We start from the raw sequence: 23,472 nt of genomic DNA, 5'->3' as shown, positions 1-23,472 counted from the left end.
TCGGCTCTTCCTGGATTACGTGGGGAGGAGCCAGGGAGGGGCGCCTGTTAATGGCCTGGCTAGAGGTGTTGGGGTTTTATCCCAGAGCAGTTTTCTCCTAAGTGTGTTCAGGCCATTGGAGTTTACAGAGGGAATTGGAACATCGCCCTCCATCCAAAGCGTCCCCCCGGGCGAGCAGGGAGACGAGCCCAGAGCTGGGAGGTCTCAGATCCCTGGGTGCACGGCCTGGGAGAACTCTGTTGGAACAGATCTCCGGGTGTCTCCCCGGGAAAGCAGGGCAGACCGGACGCAGGCCCACGGCGGGATGCCGGCGTCTCTGACTCCTGGCCCGGCTGCCTAACTGCGTCTCGTTCTGCTCCCCGCCCCCTTCCAGCGCAGGCTCTGGTAGCCACCTCCCCGCCCAGCCACAGCCACCTGGAGGACGAGATCTTCAACCAGTCCAGCAGCACTCCCACCTCCACCACCTCCAGCTCGCCCATTCCGCCCAGCCCTGCCAACTGCACGACGGTAAGGAGTCCCCCCCGCCTGGCACGGCCCTGCTGCCCGAGTCCTGCCCCAGCGGGATCCGTCGCCCAGCCCCGTGCAAAACGGGACAAACCGGGGCTCCCAGCCAGCCAGCGTAACCCAGCGGCAGGGGTGCTGGGTCGGTGTCCCTTAAGGAATGCAGCATTGCCTAGTAGGGAGGGGCTGGGAGCCAGGACACCAGGGTTCTCTCCTGGCTCTGGAAATGGGAGACCACAGCAGGCCTCCGGTGCCATGGGTAGGGCGGAGCCGACTGGCAGAGTGACCCCAATAACACGAGGGAGACATCAGTGTGTCGTGTGCTGGCTGCCCCGCAGCAGGGCTGGTCCCCCCCCAATCTCCACGGGGAGTGGCGGGGCGAGCACTGACTGTCCTCCCCACCCCCAGGAGAATTCGGAAGATGACAAGAAGAGGGGCGGTCGACGGACAGCGAGGTCAGTCAGGTGAGTGACTCGGCAGCCGCGTGCCCTTGTGCTGGGGAGTGGGGTGGGGTGTTGGCTACGGATCGGAGCTTGGGGTTTTCACCAGGACTCCTGGGTTCTCTCCCCGGCTCTGGGAGGGAAGTGGGGTCTAGTGGGTTAGAGCAGAGGGTCTGGAAGCCAGGACTCCTGGGTTCTGTCTCTGGCTGTAGGAGGGGAGTGGGGGTGAGTGGTTAGAGCGGGGAAGGGCTGGGAGTGAGGACTCCTGGGTTCTCTCCCTGGCTCTGGGAGGGGAGTGGGGGTGAGGGGTTAGAGCAGGGGGGTGGGGTCTGGGTTCCCTCTGGGTTGGGGGCGGGTCTAATGCAGGATTTGGTGGGACTTCTGGGGAAGCCTGGGAACATGGCTGCCCCATCTGTTTGAACTGGGAGTGGGTGGGACTGCTGTAGCCCCGCCTCCTCCTGCTCCTTGTTGGGGGGCTGGGATCACATGGGCTCTTAGCCCCACCCCCTCCTAGTCTCCTTCCAGTGAGGTGCAGGGCGGGGCCGCCGCCACCTGGGCTGGCCCTGGGAGGCTGCAGGGATGGCTGCCAGGGGGCCAGGCTACCCACCTGCAGTGAGCTGGGGAGGGCAGGGCACGGAGCTCTAGTGGAGTGTGGTCAGAATGGGGTGGGGTCAGAGTGGGGGGCCATGGGCTCTATGAGTGGAGCCGTGGGGCTCAGGTGGGGAGGGGTGAGAGTGTGGGGCTCAGGTTGTGGGGTCAGAGTGAGGGGCTGTGGGGATTCATGGAGTGAGGGGGCTGTGGGGCTCAGGTGGGGGCTATGGGGTCTCAGAATGGGGGGCTGTGGGGCTCAGGTGGGGAGGGGTTGGGGCATCGGAGTGGGGGGGACTGGGGCTCAGGTGGGAAGGAGTCAGAGTGGGGGCTGTGGGGATTCATGGAGTGAGGGGGCTGTGGGGCTCAGGTGGGGGCTATGGGGTCTCAGAGTGGGGGGAGCTGTGGGGACTTAGGTGGGAAGGGGTCAGAATAGGGGGGATATGGGGACTCAGTGGGGGGGGCTGTGGGGCTCAGGTGGGGAGGGGTCAGAGTGGGGGGGCTGTGGGGCTCAGGTGGGGAGGGGTCAGAGTGGGGGGGGCTGTGGGGACTCAGTGGGGGGGGCCTGTGGGGCTCAGGTGGGGAGGGGTCAGAGTGGGGGGCCCATGGAGCTTGGGGGGAGGGGTCAGAGTGAGGGGGCTGTGGGGAGCAATTATGTCTGGGAGGGGGCTCAGGTGCGGGGAGCGATCAGCAGGGGGGTCCAAGTGAGTTCCCCCCACAGGGGCAGGGGGCAGAGTAAGGTCCTCGGAGCAGAGCACACTTAAATGCACACAGACAGCAAACGGGACAAAGAGAGACAACCTCCCCTCCCCACCCCACCCCCACCCCAGTCTGGCTCGGGTGCATAGAAGGGGCAGGGCCCGTGGCTCTCAGCTGCCGGTGTGGGGCCCAGCAGCGCTGCCAGGCTGCGGAGGCTGAGAGCTTGTGGCAGGGAGTTGCACAGGCCCCGGCGTGTCCCTCACACGGCAGGTTCAGGGGCACAGATGCCCCTGGGGACCAGCCAGCGCCATCTTGCAGCAGCGAGTTCCGTGCTTCCAGTGGGTTTGTGCAGCCCAGGGCCAGGGCCCTCGCCGCAGCTCTTAGCGGCCCAGAGCTGGGGCCGAGGCTGATGGACTCGCCCAGGTTTGCCCTGGCAGGCTGTGGCAGAGTGGGGTTTGCAGCCCAGTTCTGCCAGGCAGGGCCCTGCCCGCTCAGCAAGCCTGCCTGCCTTATCCGGGGGTGGGAGCCAGGACTCCTGGGTTCCATCCACAACTCTGGGAGGGGAGTGAAGTCTAGTGATTAGAGCAGGGGGGTCCAGGAGCCAGGACTCCTGGGTTCCATTGATGGCTCTGGGGGGGGGGAGCAGGACTAATCCTCCATCTGTCCCCACAGTCTCCCGCGAAGAACGGTTCGAAAAGCGTCCACAACAACCACCCCCCGCCCTCGCCGGCCGTCACACCCAGCTACCAGTTGGGCAGCAGCTCCAGCACCTCGTCCTCGCTGGGCAACGGCCCGGGCTCCAGCAGCAACGGAGCCGTGTCCAACAGCAGCGGGAGCGGGGGCGCCGGGGCCAAGGCCATCCCGGCCGCCGGCCACACGCCCAGCACCCCTACCCCTTACGCCCAGGCCGTCGCGCCCCCGCCCCCCGGTGCCAACGCCTCGCAGCCCCGACCTCCCAGCGCCCAGCAGAACGCCAGCAAGCAGAACGGGGCCACCAGTGAGTGCGGGGGAGAGGCGCGGTTCACGGGTCAGCTCAGAGAACGGGTCCCTGGTCTATTGCCCAGCTCTGGAGGGCGAGAGTGGGGTCTAATGGTTAGAGCAGGGGAAGCCAGGACTCCTGGGTTCTGTCCCCAGCTCAGGCAGGGGAGTGGGGTGTAGTGGTTACAGCAGGGGCTGGGAGCCAGGACTCCTGGGTTCTGTCCTCAGTTCTGGCAGGGGGATGGGATCCAGTGGTTGACGGGAAGGGGTTGGGAAACAGGATTCCTGGGTTCTGACCCTGGTTGGGAAGGGAGATGTCTCATTGGCCTGATTCCCTGGGACTTTTCAGACTCAGCCATAGGGGGTTTAGACCATGGGATGCTCTCCTACCCTGCCCACCCCACACCCTGAGCTGCATCTCCACCCCCGCAGGTTACAGCTCCGTGGTGGCTGACAGCACACCTGACTCCGTTCTCGGCAGCAGCGGCCCAGCGCTCCCCAGCCAGCCGGTGGCCCACAACCCACCCAGCAGCGCTGCGTGAGTACCCGCCTGGCAGCCGTGCCCCCCAGCACCCCACCCCAGTGCCACTCACTGACACTCTCTCCTCTCCCCCAGGAAAGAGCCCAGCGGAGTCCCCGCGCCCCCCAGTGCCAGCTCTGGCCTCCTGGTCCCCATGACGGTGAATACCCCGAGCTCCCCGACCCCTTCCTTCTCCGAGGCCAAGCCGAGCCAGCCGCTGCTCAACGGCCCGCCCCAGTTCAGCTCCACGCCAGAAATCAAGGTGAGCCTGCCCCCTCTGCGTGGGGAATGGGGAGCACAGTTACAGAACTCCCTCCCACCCACCCTGTCTGTCACTTCCAGGCGCCCGAGCCCCTGAGCAGCTTGAAATCCATGGCAGAGCGAGCAGCCATCGGATCCAGTATAGAGGACCCAGTGCCATCTCTCCACCTGGCTGAAAGGGGTGAGGACTCCTGGGTTCTCTCTCCAGCCCTGGGAGGGGAGTGGGGTCTAGTGGTTAGAGCAGGGGGCTGGGAGCCAGGACTCCTGGGTTCTCTCCTTGGCTCTGGGAGGGGTGTGGGAGCTAGGGGTTAGAGCAGGGGGCTGGGAGCCAGGACTCCTGGGTTCTCTCCTTGGCTCTGGGGGCTAGTGGTTAGAGCAGGGGGCTGGGAGCCAGGACTCCTGGGTTCTCTCCTTGGCTCTGGGAGGGGTGTGGGGACTAGGGGTTAGAGCAGGGGGCTGGGAGCCAGGACTCCTGGGTTCTCTCCTTGGCTCTGGGGGCTAGTGGTTAGAGCAGGGGGCTGGGAGCCAGGACTCCTGGGTTCTCTCCTTGGCTCTGGGAGGGGTGTGGGGACTAGGGGTTAGAGCAGGGGGCTGGGAGCCAGGACTCCTGGGTTCTCTCCTTGGCTCTGGGGGCTAGTGGTTAGAGCAGGGGGCTGGGAGCCAGGACTCCTGGGTTCTCTCCTTGGCTCTGAGAGGGGTGTGGGGGCTAGTAGTTAGAGCAGGGGGCTGGGAGCCAGGACTCCTGGGTTCCATCTCCTGCAGGCTTTCGGGCCTTGCTGGAGCAGAGGAAGGGATTCCACCCACGCACATGATGTCCCAGCGCAGCTGACTGCATTGTGAAACATGCAGAGTTCCAGGTGAGGGATCCCTGTAGGACCAGCCCCTGCGCCCCACCCGAGAGGTTGCTGTATCTCGGCGCCGGGCGAGAAACTGTTGCATAAACTGGTTTTAAAGCTTTGCGCTCCCAACGCTCTCTGAGGAATCTAACAGGCTGTCTGTCGTCTGTCCCCCCAGCAGACATTTTAATTAGTAGCACGACCTCGCAGCCGCCCTCCAGCCAGCCGCCTATCCAGCTGTCGGAGGTGAACATCCCTCTCTCCCTGGGGGTCTGCCCCCTGGGACCAGTGCCCCTCACCAAGGAGCAGCTCTACCAGCAGGCCATGGAGGAGGCAGCCTGGCACCACATGCCTCACCCCTCGGACTCAGAGAGGATCCGGTAAGGCACAGTCCCTGGGGCGTTGGGGGCTTGGAGAGAGCAGGACTCCTGGGTTCAGTCCTTGACTTTGAGCAGGGAGTGAGGTCTAGTGGTTAGAGTGGGGGGGGGTGGGGGGATTGCTGGGATCCAGGACTCCTGGATTCTATCTCCAGCTTCAGGAGGGGAGTGGGGTCTAACAAAGCGGGGAGGGGATTGGGAGCCAGGACTGCTCTATTCTGTCCCCAGTAGACGCCGTGCTGCTTCCCCTCCCATCAGGCTGTCTAACCCCCTTCCCCCACCCCCGCAGGCAGTACCTGCCCCGGAACCCCTGCCCGACCCCCCCTTACCACCACCAGATGCCTCCACTGCACTCGGACACCGTGGAGTTCTACCAGCGGCTCTCAACGGAGACGCTCTTCTTCATCTTCTACTATCTGGAGGTACAGAAGGGCCCCCTCTGCAGGCTAGAGCGCTCTATAGTCCCGCCCTGTCTGGCCGCCGCTGCCGCCTTTCCCTCGGGCAGGAGGGGCGAGGTGGGTGACTGCTGCCAACGTGCCCCCCCCCCCACTGCTCTGGCTTTGCGCATCGGCCACCTGACACACACACACACACCCCTTGCAGGTGCGGATGGTACGCTCCATCCCTCCCCCCCATTGATACCTGCAGAGACTCATACCCCCACGCCCCCCCCCCCCTTGGCCACCTGCAGTTCGCATATGCACGGGGAACTTCCCTCCCTGCAGGTGTGAATGGTATATTCCCCTCCCCCGACATTGGCAGGTGCCAAGACACACACACACACAGTCCACCTGTCTCTGGTATGTGGGAGGGGATCTTCCCCCCACCTCCAGGTGCTGATGGTACTGTCCTCCCTGACCATCCCTGTGATTGGTACATGCCGAGACATACATCAACAACAGGGGACAAGGGGTGTGTATGCCAAGAGTTCCCCCCGCCCCCGATGCCCAGAGCATTTGGTACATGCTGAATGGTGCTATCGCTTTATTTACCTGCTGCTGGCTGTGTAGCTAGTTGTCTGCCTCCCCCAAAAGAAGACTGCTAATGGTACATTCCCTTTCTCCCCTGCTGCCTTTGGTACTTACCAAGCCACTGCCCACCCCCACACTAGTGGTATGGGCTGAGCCATGCCCCCAGGTCCTGTGGTCTGGTCCCAGCTGCCTCCTGTGTCAGTGGTACATGCCAAGTCCATTCCCGTACTTCCCCAGGTCCAGTAGTACATGCCCAACTACCCCCTGAGCCAGTGGCACATGCCATCTGCTACCCCCCCAATCCAGGCCCTGGCGGGGGATCCCCGCTGCCCCGAGTGCTGCCCCCCGCTGGCCGGCGGTGTGACGCGCCTAGTTCTCTCTCTCTAGGGTACCAAGGCGCAGTACCTGGCGGCCAAAGCCCTCAAGAAGCAGTCGTGGAGGTTCCACACCAAGTACATGATGTGGTTCCAGCGGCACGAGGAGCCCAAGACCATCACGGATGAGTTTGAGCAGGTTAGTGCCTCCCCCTCCCCCTGGGGCCCACAGGAAAATGCAGCCACCTCTGGGGTGGGGTCACTGACCTGGGGGAAGGGAGTCAGTCAGTCACAGCAGACTCCTCCATAACACAGCAGCCCTAGTGCCCAGGGGGAGACCCTACAATAACAAACTGGGACGTACCCCACTCTGCATGCAGCTGAGACCCTCCCGTAACAGCCCAGCATGGTCAGGCCCGAAATCAGGCGGTGGTACATGCAGCACCACAGGCTCTGCCTGTCTGTCCATCTGCTGATGCCTCTCCCCCTCCACGTTCCCCCCTCAGGGCACGTACATCTACTTCGACTATGAGAAATGGGGCCAGCGGAAGAAGGAAGGGTTCACTTTCGAGTACCGCTATCTAGAAGACCGTGACCTGCAGTGACGCCTGCTCACCCCCCAGGGGGCGCCAGCCTTCCAGAGTCACGCAGGCGGGACATTGGGGCATGGGGGGGGACGAGAGGCCAAGCTCACCTCCCCCACCCCCATTCCACCTCACCACCCCCAGGCGGGGGCCCCCTCCGGCCATCCGAACCCTTTAAATGCATGCAGTTTTAAAAAAGAACAAAGGGGGGAGGGGCTGTGAAGAGAGGGGAATCAGCCATTCCCCAGCCCCCCTTCCTGGGTGAGTGTTGAGGGGGCGGGCAGAGGGACATGCGCAGGCAAAAAAAAAAGTGAACAAAGATGATCTTGGAGGAGGAGTGTTGGGGGAGGGACATTAAATCATTTGGTTTTTTTTTTTTAAATTAAAACAGCAAAAAATCGAGCAGAATTATTGTAAACCCCCCCCCTCCAAAAAAATTCCTCTTGGGAGGCCCCAAACCCCACCTCCCGCTCAATTCCCACCCCCCCTGCTCTCCCATTTTTCGTCTCCTCCCCACTCCCATGAGTTTTCGATCCAGCCCCAAAGCAGATCGGCTGGGTTTTCCTTGGGGGAGGGACGGACAGGAATTCAAAAGGGGAGGCTGTTTTTTCTGATTGCTTTTCCCCCCTTCTCCCGAGGTGCTATGCAGCCGCTGAGGGCCGGGTGTTTAAAATATTTTTCGTAACCCTATTTTCATTTTGGAAAATATTTATGAATAAATAGTTTTATATGATGTCTTCTCACGCACGAAATGGGGGGGGAGTCTCACCGGCAACCGGCAGCTTTTCTTTCTGCGCCGTGGACAGCGTCTGAGAGGTAAGGGCATGCTCCTTGCTGCAGGGTTAGCTAGAGACGCAGAGCCAGGACTCCTGGGTTCTCTCCTTAGCTCAGGATGGGGAGGGGGGTGGTTAGAGCGACGGGGGCGGGGAGCCAGGACTCTTGGGTTCTCTCCCTGGCTCGGGATGGGGAGGGGGGTGGTTAGAGCGATGGGGGCTGGGAGCCAGGACTCCTGGGTTCTCTCCCTGGCGCGGGGAGGGGGGTGGTTAGTGCGACGTCTGCCCCTGCCTTAGTCCTGTGACATTTTTTCCTCGTGGATATAGTTACACACGCACAGACAGACACTCGAATTCGTCCCAGACCTTATTTTGGTCTAATCTTTATTCTGAAAATACCTCGGTGAGGGGTTGGTGAGATTTCACATGACTATGTGCCACGGCTGGCTGGGACTCTTCCTTCCTCTCTTCTCTCTCCTCCTCCTCCTCCCTCCCTTCTCTCCTCTTCCCCCCCCCCCCCCCCCCCCCCCACACACACAGTGACTGGCTGGGACGGGGGGATCCCCTGCAGGAGGTGACTACATGGTATGTTCTGGGGGAGGAGATGCAGCCCCCTCTGCGGGAGCTGACAGATGGTATATTCCATGGGGGACCTTGCCTGGCTCTGGGGTCATGCTCAGCCCCCCCCCCCCCCCCCCCCTCAGGCCCAGAGCAGGACCTTCCCTGCTGCCTGCTCTGCTTTTGACTTAAAAGCCCCCCTTCCCTCTCCCTGGTGCCACACTCTCTCCCCCCCCCCCCCCCCCCCGTGCTGGTAACCTCATTGGCTGTTGGGAAAATCCCTCTGGGGTGGGCAGGGCCCAGCGAAGGGGCTGATGCAGCCCCACCACCTGCTGCAGGCTGGCTGGTAAGGGAGAGCGCCAAGGACCCCAGCACCACGTGGCGACCAATCCAAGGCCAGGAGAGACTGGGCTGCCTGTACCTCAGTTTCCCCTGACTGTCAGATGATGGCTCTGTGGAAGGCACAGGGAGCTGTCCTGGTGCATTTACCCTGCGCAAGGAGACAAGCCACAATCCTCTACCAGCCAGGTGTGGGCCCCGAAGGACTCCAGTGTGGGCTGGGCAGGGGTTCAGCAGAGGGGCAGAGATGTTCACCTGTGGGGCTAAAGGGCTGGGCCTCCCCAGCAGCCATGGTACAATGAGCACGGGGGGGCGGGGGAGGAGAAATCAGAGGCAGAAGTGGAAATTGGAACCTAGGAATCCTGACATCTCCCCCCTCCGGGAAGAGCCAGCCAGCAAACCCAGGAGTCCCTACACCCAACTCCACTCCCTGACACGGGGCTAGGCCTCCCTGCCCCACCCACCTACCCCTGCAGAACCCCTTGGCTCCTGCTCCCCGAGCCAGGGATAGAACCCAGCTGTCCTGACTCCCAGCACCCACCTTCAGCTGGAACCTAGGAGTCCGGGCCTGGGTTTCCCCTCCCATGCTTGCTCCTATCCAAGCTTTCCCCCTCCCGTGAGTAAATGAGTGAAGTAAGACAACCGCCTTTTATTAGTATCCAGGCCCGTGCCTTGTGGGGCGGTCAGGTAACCCCGGTACCTGCTGCCGCTAATAACGCCAGGCACCAGAGGCGAGTGTCCAGCATGGGGCCCCAGTGGTGCAGCCAGCAAGGAGGGTTCTGGCTCTCTCAGTGCAACCCCCATGCCAAACTTCATGGCCAAGGGGGCAGCAGAGAGGACAGCCCTCGGTGTCTCTCCCCCCTAAGTCAGCAGAGGGATACCACACGCTGGCTGCCTTGCTATGATGCCAGTGTCCCTGTTCCACCTGCCGTGTGACCCCAGTGCAGGAATCTCCGTGCCCAGGGCCTGCTGTTTCGGCCACCACTTTCAGGGGGCACCGGCAGGGCTCAGCGCTGCTCCCTCTCGTCCCAGCTGCGGGGCCTGCGCGCCAGCTGCGGATTGAACTGGGAGTTGTAGCGGCGTTTCCTGTCGTCAGGCTCCTCCTCCTCCCTGCGTTGGGATTCCCCTTGCCGCCCAGCCAGTAGGGCTTCAGTCCGGGCTCGCTCGGCCTGCTCCCGCTGCAGCCGCTCCCGCCGCAGCTGCTCCAGGGAGAGGGGGGCAGAGCTGCAAGGACAAGCAGAAGGGAATGGTCAAGTTCCTACAGCCCTACGCCAGCTGGTGTCTAGATGTGCATCCCATGAGGACTACAACTCCCAATATGCAATCTCCCTCCTAGGGGAGTGATGCATGCTGGGATAGGTAGGCCAGGCCACTGCCCAGGAACAAATGTGTTGAGTAGATGCTGAGATGTAGATTCAGTAACACATGCACACCCCCGTGCAGCTGGGAACAAGGGAAGTAAATTACGCACTGATAATTATAGTCCTGTGGACTGGGACATTGCATGCTGGGATTTGTAGTCCATGTAGCGAGGAAACAGGCTGGAGCATTGCATGCTGGGACTTGTAGTCGCTGTGCCTAGGAAGCGAGCTGGAGCATTGCATGCTGGGACGTGTAGTCCCTGAGTCCTGCCAAGTGCTGTCTCTAACCCTGCCCCACATCCAACTCACCCCATTGCCGCCTTCTCCTCTGCTGGCTTCTCTTTCTCCTTCTTGCGCTTCTTCCCCTCCCCTTTCTTCTTGCGCAGGTGCCTCTCCATCTCCCGCAGCGGGTCCAGTCTGCCCTTCAGCTGCTCCTGCGTGGTCACCACAGCTGCCTCCCGGCTGCGGTCAGGGGCTTCCTGGTACCACGGCCGGCTGGTCTGGGCCTCAGCCGCACTCTGCCCCAGATAGGTCAGCAGCCCGATAGCCTTCTCCTGCCGCTCCTGGTTGGGGCAAAGCAGGGAGGGGAGCGTGCTGAACTGAATCACCTTGAAGAAGGGGGTGCCCCATCTGCTAAGGGAGAGGGTGGGACTGATCATGGCCCCACTGTGGAAGGAGACACTGGGGGAGGTTTTTGCCTTATGGGTAGAGGAGCCAGGGGGCAGCTCATGGGATGGGGGAGAGAGACTGAGAGGGGAACCAGCGTGCAGGGCAGGTGAGTTGTTAACCCTCCCCTCCCCCTGGTGGTGTAAGAGCACCTGTGAGTGTTGAGGGGGAACCCTAATTCTGTACACAACCTCCCACTCCAACAGGGGTGTGTGAATTCCCACCCTTGTCCCCTCTACTCCGAGATGCCAAGATCTGAGGCTTGGCTGTACCCCATCTCTTGTAACGGGGTGGGGGGTAGATACCCCACCCCACTGCACCAGCCCCCTCCCATCAGTGCCCCAACATAGGAACAACCTAACCCCAGCAAGCCAGGGTGGGGCTCACTACGCCCAAGGGATGAAGGTGCCCCCCAAACTCAAACATGCCCCTCCCCACCATTACCTTTTCCCTGCGCTTCTCCTCCTCATACTCCTTGTTCCCAGCCTTGGAGCCCTTGCCCTCCTCCAGGTCCCGGAAGAGGTCGACATGGCGTGAATCATCGCCAGTGGTGGCCAGCGCCGAGCCGCCATCGGGTCCTGGCAGGGCAGACACCCGTGCCTTCTTCCTCAGGAACTCGGTCCGTGCCTGCAGGGGGAGATGGGGGGGCTGGTTCTGGGACCGGCTCTGCCATGGGCATCAGGGGCCAGAGTAGCCGGTGGGCTCTGTGCTGGGAGTCAGGGGGGCGATGGGGTGTGGTGAGGGCAGCATGGCACCAGGCTGAGGCCTAACAAACTCATTTCACCTGGGTGAGGGCAGATCATGCAGGGGCCGGTGATGTTACCATGTGCCATGCCAGCCACCCCACTGGGGCAGGTGGGGTTAGAGAACTACCCTCTTTGGAAATGGTTCAGCCTGGCTCCCTTCGCCTCTCCCCTTTGGAAATGGTTCAGCCCAACTCCCTTTTCCTCCCTTTGGAAATGGTTCAGCTCAGCTCCCTTCTCTCCCCTCCTCTTTGGAAATGGTTCAGGCCGGCTCCCTTCGCCTCCCCCATTTGGAAATGGTTCAGCCTAGCTTCCTTGTGCTCTACTTCCCCCCTGTTGTGGTTCAGCCCAACTCCCATTTCCTTTTCTTCCCCTCCCCGCATTTGAAAATAGTAAATCCCAGCGCTCTCCTCTCCCCCCATTTAGAAATGGTTCAGCCCAGATTTCACCCCCAATTTGACAATGGTTCAATCCGTGACCCCGTCACATGATGGAGGACGCTGTCCCACTGTTAACGCATGCGTACTCGCTACACCCTCGTTTCCGACTGCGCATGCGCGGTGACTCGCCTCCTGTTCGGCCAGCAGGGCCCGGGCCTCCCGCTGTCGCTGCTCGTCCTGCGCCTGCGCCTCGTCCCGCCGCACGCGGGCCACATTGTCCTTGTTCCGCACGTGCCACGACTTCTTGGGCAGGATGTTCATGGTCCCGCCTCAGGTCCGCACTGCGCTGCGCCACTTCCGCTTCCGGGTCAACGTCTTGCCGTTGTACTGATTGACACGCCCTGGTCGCTCTCCGATTGGCGGACCCTAGTCCCTCCCTCGCTTCCTGATTGGATTAGTCTAGACCCACCCTCCGCAGCGTCCTGTTTTCTGACTGGATAACACCGTGGCCGCCCTCGCGCTTTGATTGGCCTATTGGAGACTCAACACTCCTTCCCCCCCCCCCGTCCCGCTTTACCTGATTGGTTCCCACTCAAGCCCCCTTGTCTCTCATTGGTGCATTGTAGTCACGCCCCCCCTCACAAAGCACTGATTGGTCCAAGCGGGCCTCACACCCCCACTGCTCCTGTAGCCGATTGGCTGGGATGAGGCCCCACCCCTTCTTCACACCTCCCCTCCCCACACATTGGGGCTGGCGCCCCCCAGAGTGGAGAGTCCCAGTGTCCTTTCCTGTCCCCCCCCGCCCCCTCCCACATGTGAGCAGCATGGCCGCCGCCCCGAGCCGGTGGAACTCCCCGCCACAGGACGTGGGGCCGGGCCGGCCTACGCTCAGGGAGCCTCCGGCCCTCCCTGGGCCCTGACCCCTCCCCCTGCAGCCACCCCCCAGCTTGGGGCCTCCCCACACCTCCGACTGCGGGCCGGGAAGTCCAGCCTGCATCTCGCCCCAGCTGCCAGGGCCGGCGCAACCCATTAGGCGACCTAGGTGGTTGCCTAGGGCGCTACGATTTGGGGGGTGGCGACCGCGGCGGTATTGCGGCAGCGGGACCTTCCGCCGCCTAGGACGGCAGAAAAGCTGGCGGCGCTCCTGCCAGCCGCCCTGCGCCGTGCGCCGCCCCGGAGCCCCAGGAGCAGCCCTGACAGAGACGGGATCCTGGGCTGGATGGACCATTGCTCTGCCCCCCGACGGCCGTTCTTGTGCACTCTGCACACGCAGAAGTACACGGTCTCCCATGCAGTCGGGCCGGAGGGAACGGAGCAGACGCTGAGATAGTGAAGGTGGCTGGAGGGGAGAAGGACAAACCCACTGCTGCTTGCCTCCAGCCCTGCACACCAGCTGCCCCCACACCCTCCGCCGCCCCCTGGATTACTTACACATGGGCCTGGCAGAATTCAATTTTTATTTTATAATTTCAAACCAAAACTAGCATTTTATTTTTAAGATTTTTTTTTTCAGATTTAAAATTTTCCCAGTTGCAGAAAACCACAGGAGATTCAGAGAACAGGGGGAGGGGGGAGTCAGACAGTGATTTATCAACAGCAGGTGTTAGAGACTCAAAAAGTCACAGTTTTAAAAGCCGTTAAATTGTCAGCATCGCATCTCAAAATACACCGAGGAAAGAGCCTTAAATCAAACGCTGTTACGTTTTCAAGCAGGGTTGCCCCTGACTTGGCCGAGCTGTAAATGGTGATTATTGTTGATGGGAATCTCGCTTTGCAGGTTCGTGTGCGTGGTGAAATCAGAGCCTCGGCAGGGAGGTGGCCAGCCTGGAAAACCCCACTCAGGGAGGGGAGAGAGACGCGGGTCTCTGCCCAAGAGGGGTGACAGCCGGGGACCGGTAGACAGGGAATACAAATCAGCTGCCCTGGAGTGCGACAATGGAGTTCTGCTGCCAGCCAGTAACGAGGGGTTCACCCGCTGTGTGCTCCGTTCGGAGGCCGTGGGACTAGCCCGGGGCAGGACGGAGAGTGTGAGAATTGGGGCCTGAAGGCCAGCAGCCCAGCCCATTTCAGACACAAGCAATTCCACCTTCTCCTCCTGCAAAGCCCCCTGGGATGTCAGTCACACACAGGGTTTTGCTTCACTTCCTGTCCTAAACTGAACAGCGTCACTGGATGTCAGTAAAGAGCAGCTGCTAGGTGAGGGGTCCCTGTATAACCAAACCCCACACCCCACTCCAGAGGGGCCATGTCTCAGTGCCAGGCGAGAGATCTCTGTATAAACAGCCCCTGCACCCCATCCCAGAGAGGCCGTGTGTCTGTGCCGGGCGGGGGGTCCCCGTATACCCAGCCCCCACACCCCACTCCAGAGGAGCCACAGCTCAGCGCCGGGTGAGTGATTCTTACACACAGTCCATGAATGAGCTCTGGGTTCTTTGGAGGTTATTGTAGTTTTCTTCCAGCAGGGGCTGGGTTTGGCACACAGGCGAATGGCAGGGGCGGGATGGGTCCGACAAGGCAGGGTCAAGTGTCATCCCCAAATCAACGAGATGGGCGTTTTCTTGCAGCTCTCTCCTTAGCTGAGCTCCGTGATCTGAGTCACTAAGAAGACCTTATCCCGCCCCTCCTGTGGGAAAAGGAACGGTTAAAAAGAGGTGGGAAACCCCGGAGGGTAAGTACAGCCATCAGGGGCCCATCTACCCCGGTATCCCGGCTCTGCCTCCACCCACGGCCCACCTACTTCAGAGGAGGGACACACGGCAGCCTCTTGTGGCCAAAGCGGGGAGGATGCTGCTCCTCATTTCTCCCTCTCAATATCCCACCCTGCCAGGCCCAGGATCATCTTGCGGCAGGGAGTCCCACCGGTTAACGGTGACAGATGGGAGCCGGCGCCCCCCCCCAGTGGCAAAAAGCCCCATGGCCCCAGGACATCACTCACCAGCCGCAGCTGCCCTTTGAGTTCCTTCACCAGGGAGCTGTAGGAATGAGCCAGGGCCATCAGGTAAAACATGAGGATGCTGCAGTTGGGGGATAGGAAGAGAAAAGCGGGGGGGGAGGGGGTTAGACGGTGCGTGAGAGATGGGGTCAGGAGCAGTGAGGCAGGGATGCGACTGGGGGGTTGCGGGGGGGGGGGATATCCGCAGAACCAGCACAGAAATTGTGTGTGTGTCTGGCCATCCCTGCTGCCCCCTGCTGGCGGGGACAAGCCCTGCTCTGTGTGCGTCCGTCCATCCTCCCGCCCCCACTCTCTGTGTGTCTCCGTGTCCCTGCTGCCTGGCATCAGACCCCCCTCCATGTGTCCTATCCCCCGTAGCACGCCCCGGCCCAGGGGGATTCCCCGGCAGCCCCTCACCACAGCAGCAGGAAGAGTGGCACGGCGAAGGCCAGCGAGCCCACAAACTGCAGGAACTCCCTGGCCACATGGGGCAGGGTATCGATGGCCTCCCAGAGGGTGCTCCACATGGTCGGCTCACCCCGGAACGGGCCACAGGCGTGGGAGGGCTGGAGGCTGCAGGGGGAAGAGAGAGTGAGTCGGGGGCGGGGGGACCGAGTCCAAGGCAGGGGAGCAGAGACAGCGCTGGTGGGGGGGGAAGGATCAGGGGGTTTGTCATGCTGGGGGGGAGGGGAAGGTCAGGGGACCCTGGGGGGCCTGGGTGAGGTGGGGCGGCAGACCCCAAGGAGCTGGGGTGTGGGCGAGGGAACTGGGGACCCCGAGGAGCTGGGGAGCTGGGAGAGGAGGGGGGGGACCCCAGGGGAGCTGAGTGAGGGGGGTGGGGGACCCCAGGGGAGCTGGGGAGCTGGGAGAGGGGGGGTGGGGGACCCCAGGGGAGCTGGGGAGCTGGGAGAGGGGGGGTGGGGGACCTCAGGAGAGCTGAGTGAGGGGGCTGGGAGAGGAGGGGTGGGGGACCCCAGGGGAGCTGAGTGAAGGGGGTGGGGCACCCTGGGGGCTGGGCAAGGGGGACTTGGGACCCCGAGGAGCTGGGGAGCTGGGCGAGGGGTGGGGGACCCCGGGGGAGCTGAGTGAGGGGGCTGGGCGAGGGGTGGGGGACCCCGGGGGAGCTGAGTGAGGGGGCTGGGCGAAGGGTGGGGGACCCCGGGGGAGCTGAGTGAGGGGGCTGGGTGAGGGGTGGGGGACCCCGGGGGAGCTGAGTGAGGGGGCTGGGCGAGGGGTGGGGGACCCCGGGGGAGCTGAGTGAGGGGGCTGGGTGAGGGGTGGGGGACCCCGGGGGAGCTGAGTGAGGGGGCTGGGTGAGGGGTGGGGGACCCCGGGGGAGCTGAGTGAGGGGGCTGGGCGAAGGGTGGGGGACCCCGGGGGAGCTGAGTGAGGGGGCTGGGCGAAGGGTGGGGGACCCCGGGGGAGCTGAGTGAGGGGGCTGGGCGAAGGGTGGGGGACCCCGGGGGAGCTGAGTGAGGGGGCTGGGCGAGGGGTGGGGGACCCCAGGGGACCGGGGGGGGCTGGACAAGGGGCGCGGGGGGGTCACTCACACAAAGACGCTGTACAGCAGGGGCACCCAGGCGATGGCCAGGCCCAGCAGCAGAACCAGCAGGAAGAAGAAGCTGGCGCTGGAGGCGCGGAAGGTGCGGTCGGCCGGGCGGCAGTTCGAGAACAGCGTGAGCTGGAGGTGACGAGACACGTGTGGACCCGGGGCGCTGAGCCACCAGACAGCCCCCCCCCCCCCCCCCCCCCCCCGGGAGAGAACCCAGGCGCCCGAGCTCCCAGTCCCCCCACCGCCACTAGGGAGAGGACCCATGCGTCTGGGCTCTCACCTTCTTGAGGTAGAAAAGCAGGACGAACTTGGCGGTGTTGAGCAGGGGCAGCAGGGGGGAGAAGGCGGCGCCGACCCAGCACACGGTCTGGCCATACACCAGGTCCAGCACGTTGGGGGGCACCAGGAACTCCTGCTGCCCCCACAGCCGGGCCAGGGGGGCGGGGCCGTGGGTCACCAGCAGCCTGGGGGGAGCAAGAGGGGGTGTGGGGCTGGGGAGACTGCTCCAAGCCCAGCCCCCCCCACCTACGGCTGCCCCCACTCCGAGGCCTATCCCCCAGCTCCCCAATCCCCTCCGGCCTGAGCCCCAAAGCCCAGAGCCAACCCACTCGCTCTAGGGCCTCCCTTTGTGGTCACTGATTCCCATCCATGCCTAGAATAGCCCCCACCCCCAACCCACCTCCCCCCCCAGCCCACTGACCCCCTCACCCCACCCCTAGTGCAGATCCCACCTCCCCACCCGCCCACTGACCACCCCAACCCACTGACCCCCCAGCCCCAACCACCTCCCTCCATCCCACTGCCCCGCCACCCCATCCCCAGTACAGATCCCACCTCCCCCCCAGCCCACTGACCCACCCAACCCACCTCCCGCAGCCCACTGACCCCCCCACCCCACCCCCAGTGCATATCCCACCTCCCCCGCCCCCCGTCTCTCACTTCCTGGGGAACTCCACCAGCAGCAGCACCAGCAGCACCACGAGCAGGTCGAACACCAGCAGCTTGTACATCTCCTGCCCCACGCTCGTCTCCCAGCACTGAGGGGGAGGGGACATGTCAGCGCCTGCACGGCCACAGGACCCAGGCGTCCGGAGTCCCAGCTCCCCCCCCCCCCCCCCCGCGAACTGCCAGACCCCACTGCCCTCCCCAAGCCGGGAGAGACCCCAGATGTCCGGGCTCCCACCCCACCCGCCCCGTGCTCTGCCCACCAGACCCCACTGCGCTCTCCAAGCCGGGAGGAACCCAGGCGTCCTGCGCTGACCGGGTGCTGCGTGTAGTTGTAGCCACAGGTCTTGCAGGAATCGGCGTTGGGGTCCCCGTGGCAGGTGATCTGGGACCAGAGGGAGAAAAGGAGAACGAGGAGGCTGGAGAGACGCAGGAACACGGTCCTGCCACAGAGAGAGAGGGGCTGGTTAGATGGGGACCCCTCGCCCAGCGCTGCTCTCGGGGGTGGGGCGGGGGCTGGGTACAAAGGGACCCATCGCCCAGCACTGCCCTCGGGGGTGGGAGCTGGTTAGATGGGGACCCCTCGCCCGGCGCTGCCCTCGGGGGTGGGAGCTAGTTAGATGGGGACCCCTCGCCCGGCGCTGCCCTCGGGGGTGGGAGCTGGTTAGATGGGGACTCCTCACCCGGCACTGCCCTCAGGGGTGGGGTGGGGGCTGGGAACACGGGAACCCCTCGCCCGGCGCTGCCCCTCAGGGGTGGGGTGGGGGCTGGGTACATGGGGACCCCTCACCTGGCACTGTCCCTCGTGGGTGGGGTGGGGGCTGGGAACACGGGGACCCCTCACCCGGCGCTGTCCCTCAGGGGTGGGGGCTGGGTACATGGGGACCCCTCACCTGACACTGCCCTTCGTGGGTGGGGTGGGGGCTGGGAACACAGGGACCCCTCGCCCGGCGCTGCCCTTGGGGGTGGGGGCTGGGTACACGGGGACCCCTTGGCTGGCGCTGCCCCTCGAGGGGATGGCTGGTTACATGGGGACCCCTCGCCCTGGCTGCCCCCGGGTACCTGAACAGGGTGAGCCGGATCTCCAGGCTGAGCGGGTATCTCTCCAGGCGCACGAGGAGCCCGAAGGCCAGTGGCACCAGCTGGTTGGCGAATGTGATGACTATGGAGGGCAGATAGGCCACCAGTAGCCCCAGGACCAGTCCCTGCTGCCCTGAGCCAGTGTCCTGCTGGGGGGGGGGGAAGGTCACCAGGGGTCAGAGCAGAATCTCCTCCCCCCCAGTTCCCCTATGGGGAGCCGAGTGGCTAAAGGGCTGGCAGCTGGGTTAGCACCACTGCCCCCCGTTGAGGGTGACACGGGCCAGCGCTGGAGTGAGCGGGTCGGGGGTGAGGAGCGTGGGCGGAGCGGGGGGCTGTGGGTCGGGAGTGAAGGGCGCGGTGGAGCGGGGGGCGTGAGTTGGGAGTGAAGGGCACGGCGGAGCTGGGGGCCACGGGTCAGGAGTGAAGGGCGCGGGCGGAGCAGGGGGCCGCGGGTAGGGAGTGAAGGGCGCGGCGGAGCGGGGGGCCGCGGGTCGGGAGTGAAGGGCGCGGGCGGAGCGGGGGGCCACGGGTTGGGAGTGAAGGGCGCGGGCGGAGCAGGGGGCCGCGGGTTGGGAGTGAAGGGCGCGGCGGAGCGGGGGGGCGCGGGGTGGGAGTGAAGGGCGCGGGGGACGCGGGGGGACGCAGGTCGGGAGTGAAGGGCGCGGCGGAGCAGGGGGCTGTGGGTCGGGAGTGAAGGGGGCGGGCCGAGCCCGGGAGTGAGGGGCGCGGGTACCTGGCCCTTCTGCGAGTACTCGGTGGCCAGGTAGACGCAGTAGAAAGCCGCCCCCAGCAGTGCCACCACCAGCAGGTTGAGGGCCCCGCGCAGGCCGTACAGGGCAAGTCGCTGGCCCGGGCTGCGCTGGGCCATGAGCCGCCGTAAGGTCTGTTCCTCCAGGTCCATCTGGGAGAGACGCACATCAGTGCAGCCCCCCACCCACCCAGCTGCCCCCCCCGCACCCCTTCCCAGCCCCCACAACCAGCCCCAGCCCCACCCTTTCCCCACAGCCAGCCCCATCCCTGCCCCCCCACAGCCAGCCCCCTCTCCACCCCCAGCCGTGCCTCTCACGCCACACACCTGCCCCCTTCCCCCCAATCCACTCATCAGCCCGTATCCAGTCCCCCGGCCCCCACACCAGATCCCTCCCCACCAGCCCCCCATCTCAGCCCCTAGTCACACACTCCAGCCCCACAGCCCCAGCCCGCCCGTAATGCAGGGTCCCCCCAGCCCTGCACCCCCTGCAGGCCTCACCCGCAGCTCGTAGCGGAGGCTGCTGTGTTTTATGTGCACCGCGGCGCCGGGCCCCAGGCAGAAGTCCCAGCCGGCGAAGACCTTGTTGCTGTAGGTGCTGAGCGCCCCGTTCTCGCTGACCAGGCTGCGCTTCAGGAGATGGACGGCCCTGGGGGGAGAGCGCAGGGTGACGGCCCCCAGGAGATGGCGAAATGCAGCCAGCTCGGGGGTGGGGCGCGGGGGCTGGGTATACAGGGACCCCGGCCCGGCACCAGGACGCGGCCCCTCTGGGGCAGGGCGGGGCGGGGGCTGGGTATCCGGGGACCCCTGGCTCCTCTGGGGCAGGGCGGGGTGGGGCTGGGTATCCGGGGACCCCTGGCCCCTCTGGGGCAGGGCGGGGCGGGGGCTGGGTATCCGGGGACCCCTGGCCCCTCTGGGGCAGGGCAGGGCAGGGCGGGGGCTGGGTATCCGGGGACCCCTGGCCCCTCTGGGGCGGGGCGGGGGCTGGGTATCCGGGAACCCCTGGCCCCTCTGGGGCAGGGCAGGGCAGGGCGGGGGCTGGGTATCCGGGGACCCCTGGCCCCTCTGGGGCAGGGCGGGGCAGGGGCTGGGTATCCGGGAACCCCTGGCCCCTCTGGGGCAGGGCAGGGCGGGGGCTGGGTATCCGGGAACCCCTGGCCCCTCTGGGGCAGGGCGGGGCTGGCCCTGTGGGGGTACCTGGGAAGTGACTCACCGGTGGACGATCCAGAGGAGGCAGACGGAGAAGTAGCCCAACATGCTCAGCAGATAGGCCAGGGGGATGTTATAGGAGAAGCCCACGAAATCCACGGCCGAGTTTTGGTAATAACCGTAGAACAGGTAGGTGAGCTCCATGAACCCCTGAGACAGACACAGCCGAAGCGAGGGGCCGTCACCTCCAGGGGGGACCGGCTCCCATTCAGCCCCAGGGCGGGGACTGGGAATGGGACAAACTGATCTGGGGAATTGGGGCCAGCTGCGATTTGTGGGGGACACATGAAGGGGGGCTGGGGTGGAGCTGAGGGTGCGGGGGGCAGAGCTGAGGGCATGGGGAGGGCTGGAGGTGGAGCTGAGGGGGTGGGGGGCTGGGAGCGGAGCTGAGGGCCAGGGGGCAGGGGGAGGAGCTGAGGGCATGGGGACAGGGGCTGGGGGCCCACAGGCCGGGCTCTCACCGTCCCGGAGAGCAGGTCCATGAGGTAGGTGAAGTAGCTGACCAGGCCCCGCGTGGTGGGGTCATACTGCAGGCAGCTGATCACTGCGGGGGTGGGGGAGAAAAGGGGTGAGACCCCCTCAAACCAAACCTCCAAATACCCCTGGGTCACCCCTGCCCTCCCTGGACATAGGACCCAGGCTGCCATTCTGGGGGCTATTCCCTTCTCTCCCCTCCCCTTTGATAGGGATGGGACCCAGGCGTCCGGGCTGCCATCTGGGGGCTCTCGCCCCCTCTCTCTCACTGGAGACGGGACCCAGGTGTCTGAACTGCCGTTCTGAGGGCTCTTGCCCCCCCACTGGAGACAGGACCCAGGCATCCGGGCTGCCGTTCTGGGGGTTCTCGCCTGGTCTCTGTCACTGGAGATGGGACCCAGGCGTCTGGGCTGCTGTTCTGGGGACTCTCACCACCCCCCTGGGAGATGGGACCCAGGCGTCCGGGCTGGCTGTACCTGTGGAGTTCGGCCCCTGCTGGGTCTGGTTCAGCCGCAGCCCCTCGAAGGCGGCGTTGGGGGCCACCACGAACCCCATCACGAGCAGGGCCCCCCCCAGGTTCAGCAGCACCAGGAAGCGCAGGAAGTTGAAATACGACTGGATCCCGGTTCCGAAGTGACCTGGGGGGGAAAAGGGCAGCGTGACCCCGACCGCGAGTCCAAATCCCCGGGCTCCCCAGCAGGGACTGATCCCAGGGCTCGGGGGTGGGGTCGCTCTCAGCAGGGGGGTCACTCTCAGCAGGGGGGGACCCCGGGACTCAGAGGGGGAGTCACTCTCAGCGGGGGGACGACCCCAGGGCTCAGGGGGCATCACTCTCAGCGGGGGGGACCCCGGTGCTCAGAGGGGGAGTCACTCTCAGCGGTGGCGGGGACCCCAGGACTCAGGGGCGTCACTCTCAGCGGGGGGGACCCCGGGGCTCAGAGGGGGGTATGTCCTACCTTCGATGTGGTGCAGCGAGCCCCTCCACACCTGGGCGTACAGCAGGGCGTCCCCCACCTGTCCCCGCAGGCGGCGCATCCCCACCTGCCACCGCTCCCAACGGCTCCGTTTCCAGGCCGCCTGCTGCTCCCGGAGCCTTGCGGGGAGAGGGATGGGGTAAGACCTCAGACCCCCCCGCCCCAACCACTGCACCCCCCATTCCCCTCCCAAAGCCAGGAGAGAACGCAGGAATCCTAGCTCCTAGCCCCCCATCCAACCACTGGGGGATAAAACTCAAGAGTCCTGGCTCCCAGCCCTCCCCCCTGCTCTGACCACTGGACCCTACTCCCCTCTCAGAGCCAGAAAGGAACCCAGGCATCCGGCCCTGTGCAGGGGGGCGTTACCTGAGTGTCCGTTTCTCCGCCATGCAGAGCGGCAGCTGTTTCAGGGGAACCGATTCCTGCTCCCCGACTTCTGCCCTCTCCCGCTCCTGGGGGGTCCCTGGGGGCTCCCCCTCGTCCATCGCAGCCCCCCAGGACTTGGCCACGTTGCCACGGAAACGCAGGGTCGCGTTGCTTGGCAGCTGGAGGAAGAGGGATGAGGGAGGCAGCTGCTGTCCCCCCTCATCATCTGGGGAGGGAGCAAGTGGGGTAAGTGGGGGGGAGAGATTCAGCCCCCTCCCTCCCCGCACTTACTGACCCAGGGATGGGGAGGGGACCCAGGAGTCCGGGCTACTATCTGGGGAGCCCTAGGTTCAGGGGATGGGACCCAGGAGTCCGAGTAACTGGTCGGGAGCTGCCTGCTGGGATGGAACCCAGGAGTCTGGATTATTTGGGGGGGGGGCTGCACACTGGGGACGGGATCACCCCAGGAATCCGGATGATTGGGGGGGGGCGGGGCTGAGTCTGCTGGGGACGGGACCCAGGAGTCCGGGTGACTCCGTGAAGATGGGGGCGGGGTTGTGTCTCCGGGGATTGGACCCAGGAATCCGGGTTACTCGGGGGAGGGGGGACGCTGTTGGGGACGGGACCCAGGAGTCCGGGTTACCCCGGGGTTGGAGGACGCGGTTACTGGGGGGGGGGACGACCCAGGAATCCGGGTGACTCGGGGGGGACCCAGGAGTCGGGGCGGGGGGGCTGCTGGGGCCGGGACCCAGGAGTCCGGGTTACGGGGCGTGGGGGACCCAGGAGTCCGGGTTACGGGAGGGGGACGCGGTTATTGGGGCGGGGGGACCCAGGAGTCCGCACCTGGCCCATCCCGGCCCGTCTGCACCCAGCGCGGCTCCATGGTCCGGGCGCTCCGGGAAGGAGGAAACTCGCCGGGTTAATCATTGGCCCCGCGATGACCTGGAGACGGGGCGCGGCCCAGCCGGGGCGGGGGGGGCTGGGACTGGCCCAAGGTAACCCCCCAAACACAGGCCCCCGCCCCCAGCGCAGCTGGGGGGCCTCCTCGCGGGGAGGATGGGGGCCCCCGGGGGGCTGGGGAAGTCTCCCGGGGGGGCGCGGGAGACACACAGACACGGGGGGGGTTGTTTTCGGGTTTTTTATTTGCTTCAGCTGCCGCCCCCGCATCATGGCAATACAACCGGGGGGGGGCGGTACAGGAGACCCCCCCCGTCCTGAGCCCTCCTGCCCCCCCCAGCTGCCCCCCTTCAGCGCCTTCCACTCCCCTCTCCCCACCTCCGCCGACTCCCGCATCACCCCCCAC

General features: G+C 65.0%; 3 protein-coding genes across 4 annotated transcripts in view; 1 reads left to right on the top strand and 2 right to left on the bottom strand.

The window, feature by feature from the left end:
• The window catches only part of CNOT3 (CCR4-NOT transcription complex subunit 3), a 27,793-nt gene extending 19,991 nt beyond the window's left edge, over positions 1 to 7,802 (top strand). The window contains 11 exon segments of the mRNA XM_054009561.1: positions 66 to 507; positions 910 to 931; positions 934 to 965; positions 2,901 to 3,225; positions 3,639 to 3,744; positions 3,823 to 3,988; positions 4,069 to 4,168; positions 5,002 to 5,203; positions 5,490 to 5,622; positions 6,559 to 6,684; positions 6,992 to 7,802. Of these exon segments, the coding sequence (XP_053865536.1) occupies positions 66 to 507; positions 910 to 931; positions 934 to 965; positions 2,901 to 3,225; positions 3,639 to 3,744; positions 3,823 to 3,988; positions 4,069 to 4,168; positions 5,002 to 5,203; positions 5,490 to 5,622; positions 6,559 to 6,684; positions 6,992 to 7,090 (1,753 nt within the window). The 3' untranslated portion in view covers positions 7,091 to 7,802.
• Positions 7,803 to 9,373: 1,571 nt separating this feature from the next.
• On the bottom strand, positions 9,374 to 12,244 carry LENG1 (leukocyte receptor cluster member 1). Its single transcript, XM_054009837.1, has 4 exons — positions 12,079 to 12,244; positions 11,211 to 11,393; positions 10,410 to 10,663; positions 9,374 to 9,963 (listed from the first exon to the last, which is right to left on the bottom strand). Exons 1-4 carry the CDS (start codon positions 12,208 to 12,210, stop codon positions 9,747 to 9,749), a joined length of 786 nt encoding a protein of 261 aa, XP_053865812.1. The 5' UTR covers positions 12,211 to 12,244; the 3' UTR covers positions 9,374 to 9,746.
• Positions 12,245 to 13,348: 1,104 nt separating this feature from the next.
• Positions 13,349 to 23,231, bottom strand: TMC4 (transmembrane channel like 4). 2 transcript variants are annotated; one of them, XM_054009995.1, is made up of 16 exons: positions 23,013 to 23,231; positions 22,170 to 22,395; positions 21,786 to 21,922; positions 21,306 to 21,467; positions 20,817 to 20,899; positions 20,360 to 20,505; positions 19,648 to 19,795; positions 19,132 to 19,299; positions 18,381 to 18,547; positions 17,635 to 17,761; positions 17,313 to 17,410; positions 16,654 to 16,837; positions 16,372 to 16,502; positions 15,239 to 15,394; positions 14,825 to 14,903; positions 13,349 to 14,512 (listed from the first exon to the last, which is right to left on the bottom strand). In XM_054009995.1, the coding sequence occupies exons 1-16, from the start codon at positions 23,050 to 23,052 to the stop codon at positions 14,462 to 14,464; spliced, it is 2,103 nt and encodes a 700-aa protein (XP_053865970.1). In that variant the 5' UTR covers positions 23,053 to 23,231; the 3' UTR covers positions 13,349 to 14,461. The 2 variants fall into 2 exon arrangements, with proteins under 2 accessions (XP_053865970.1, XP_053865971.1); XM_054009996.1 differs by having other exon boundaries at positions 18,381 to 18,544.
• Between the last annotated feature and the right edge of the window lie 241 nt (positions 23,232 to 23,472).

The sequence above is a fragment of the Malaclemys terrapin genome, chromosome 20 (assembly GCF_027887155.1).
Source record: "Malaclemys terrapin pileata isolate rMalTer1 chromosome 20, rMalTer1.hap1, whole genome shotgun sequence".
Lineage (NCBI taxonomy): Eukaryota > Metazoa > Chordata > Testudines > Emydidae > Malaclemys > Malaclemys terrapin.
The sequence above is the reverse complement of the archived record's forward strand: the minus strand, read 5'-3'. Positions and strand labels throughout refer to the sequence as shown.

Bases quoted from the DNA above. Each gene is read 5' to 3' on its own strand.
- TMC4 (XM_054009995.1), bottom strand. From the start codon at position 23,052: ATGGAGCCGCGCTGGGTGCAGACGGGCCGGGATGGGCCAG. The intron at 20,900-21,305 runs GTACAGCCAGCC...CCACCCCCGCAG, and splicing joins GCAGGGGCCGAACTCCACAG to TGATCAGCTGCCTGCAGTAT. The intron at 14,904-15,238 runs GTGAGGGGCTGC...CCCCAACTGCAG, and splicing joins CCACTCTTCCTGCTGCTGTG to CATCCTCATGTTTTACCTGA.
- LENG1 (XM_054009837.1), bottom strand. From the start codon at position 12,210: ATGAACATCCTGCCCAAGAAGTCGTGGCACGTGCGGAACAAGGACAAT. The intron at 11,394-12,078 runs GCGAGTCACCGC...CTCCCCCTGCAG, and splicing joins CCCTGCTGGCCGAACAGGAG to GCACGGACCGAGTTCCTGAG. The intron at 10,664-11,210 runs GTAATGGTGGGG...TGCCCCAACCAG, and splicing joins AGGAGAAGCGCAGGGAAAAG to GAGCGGCAGGAGAAGGCTAT.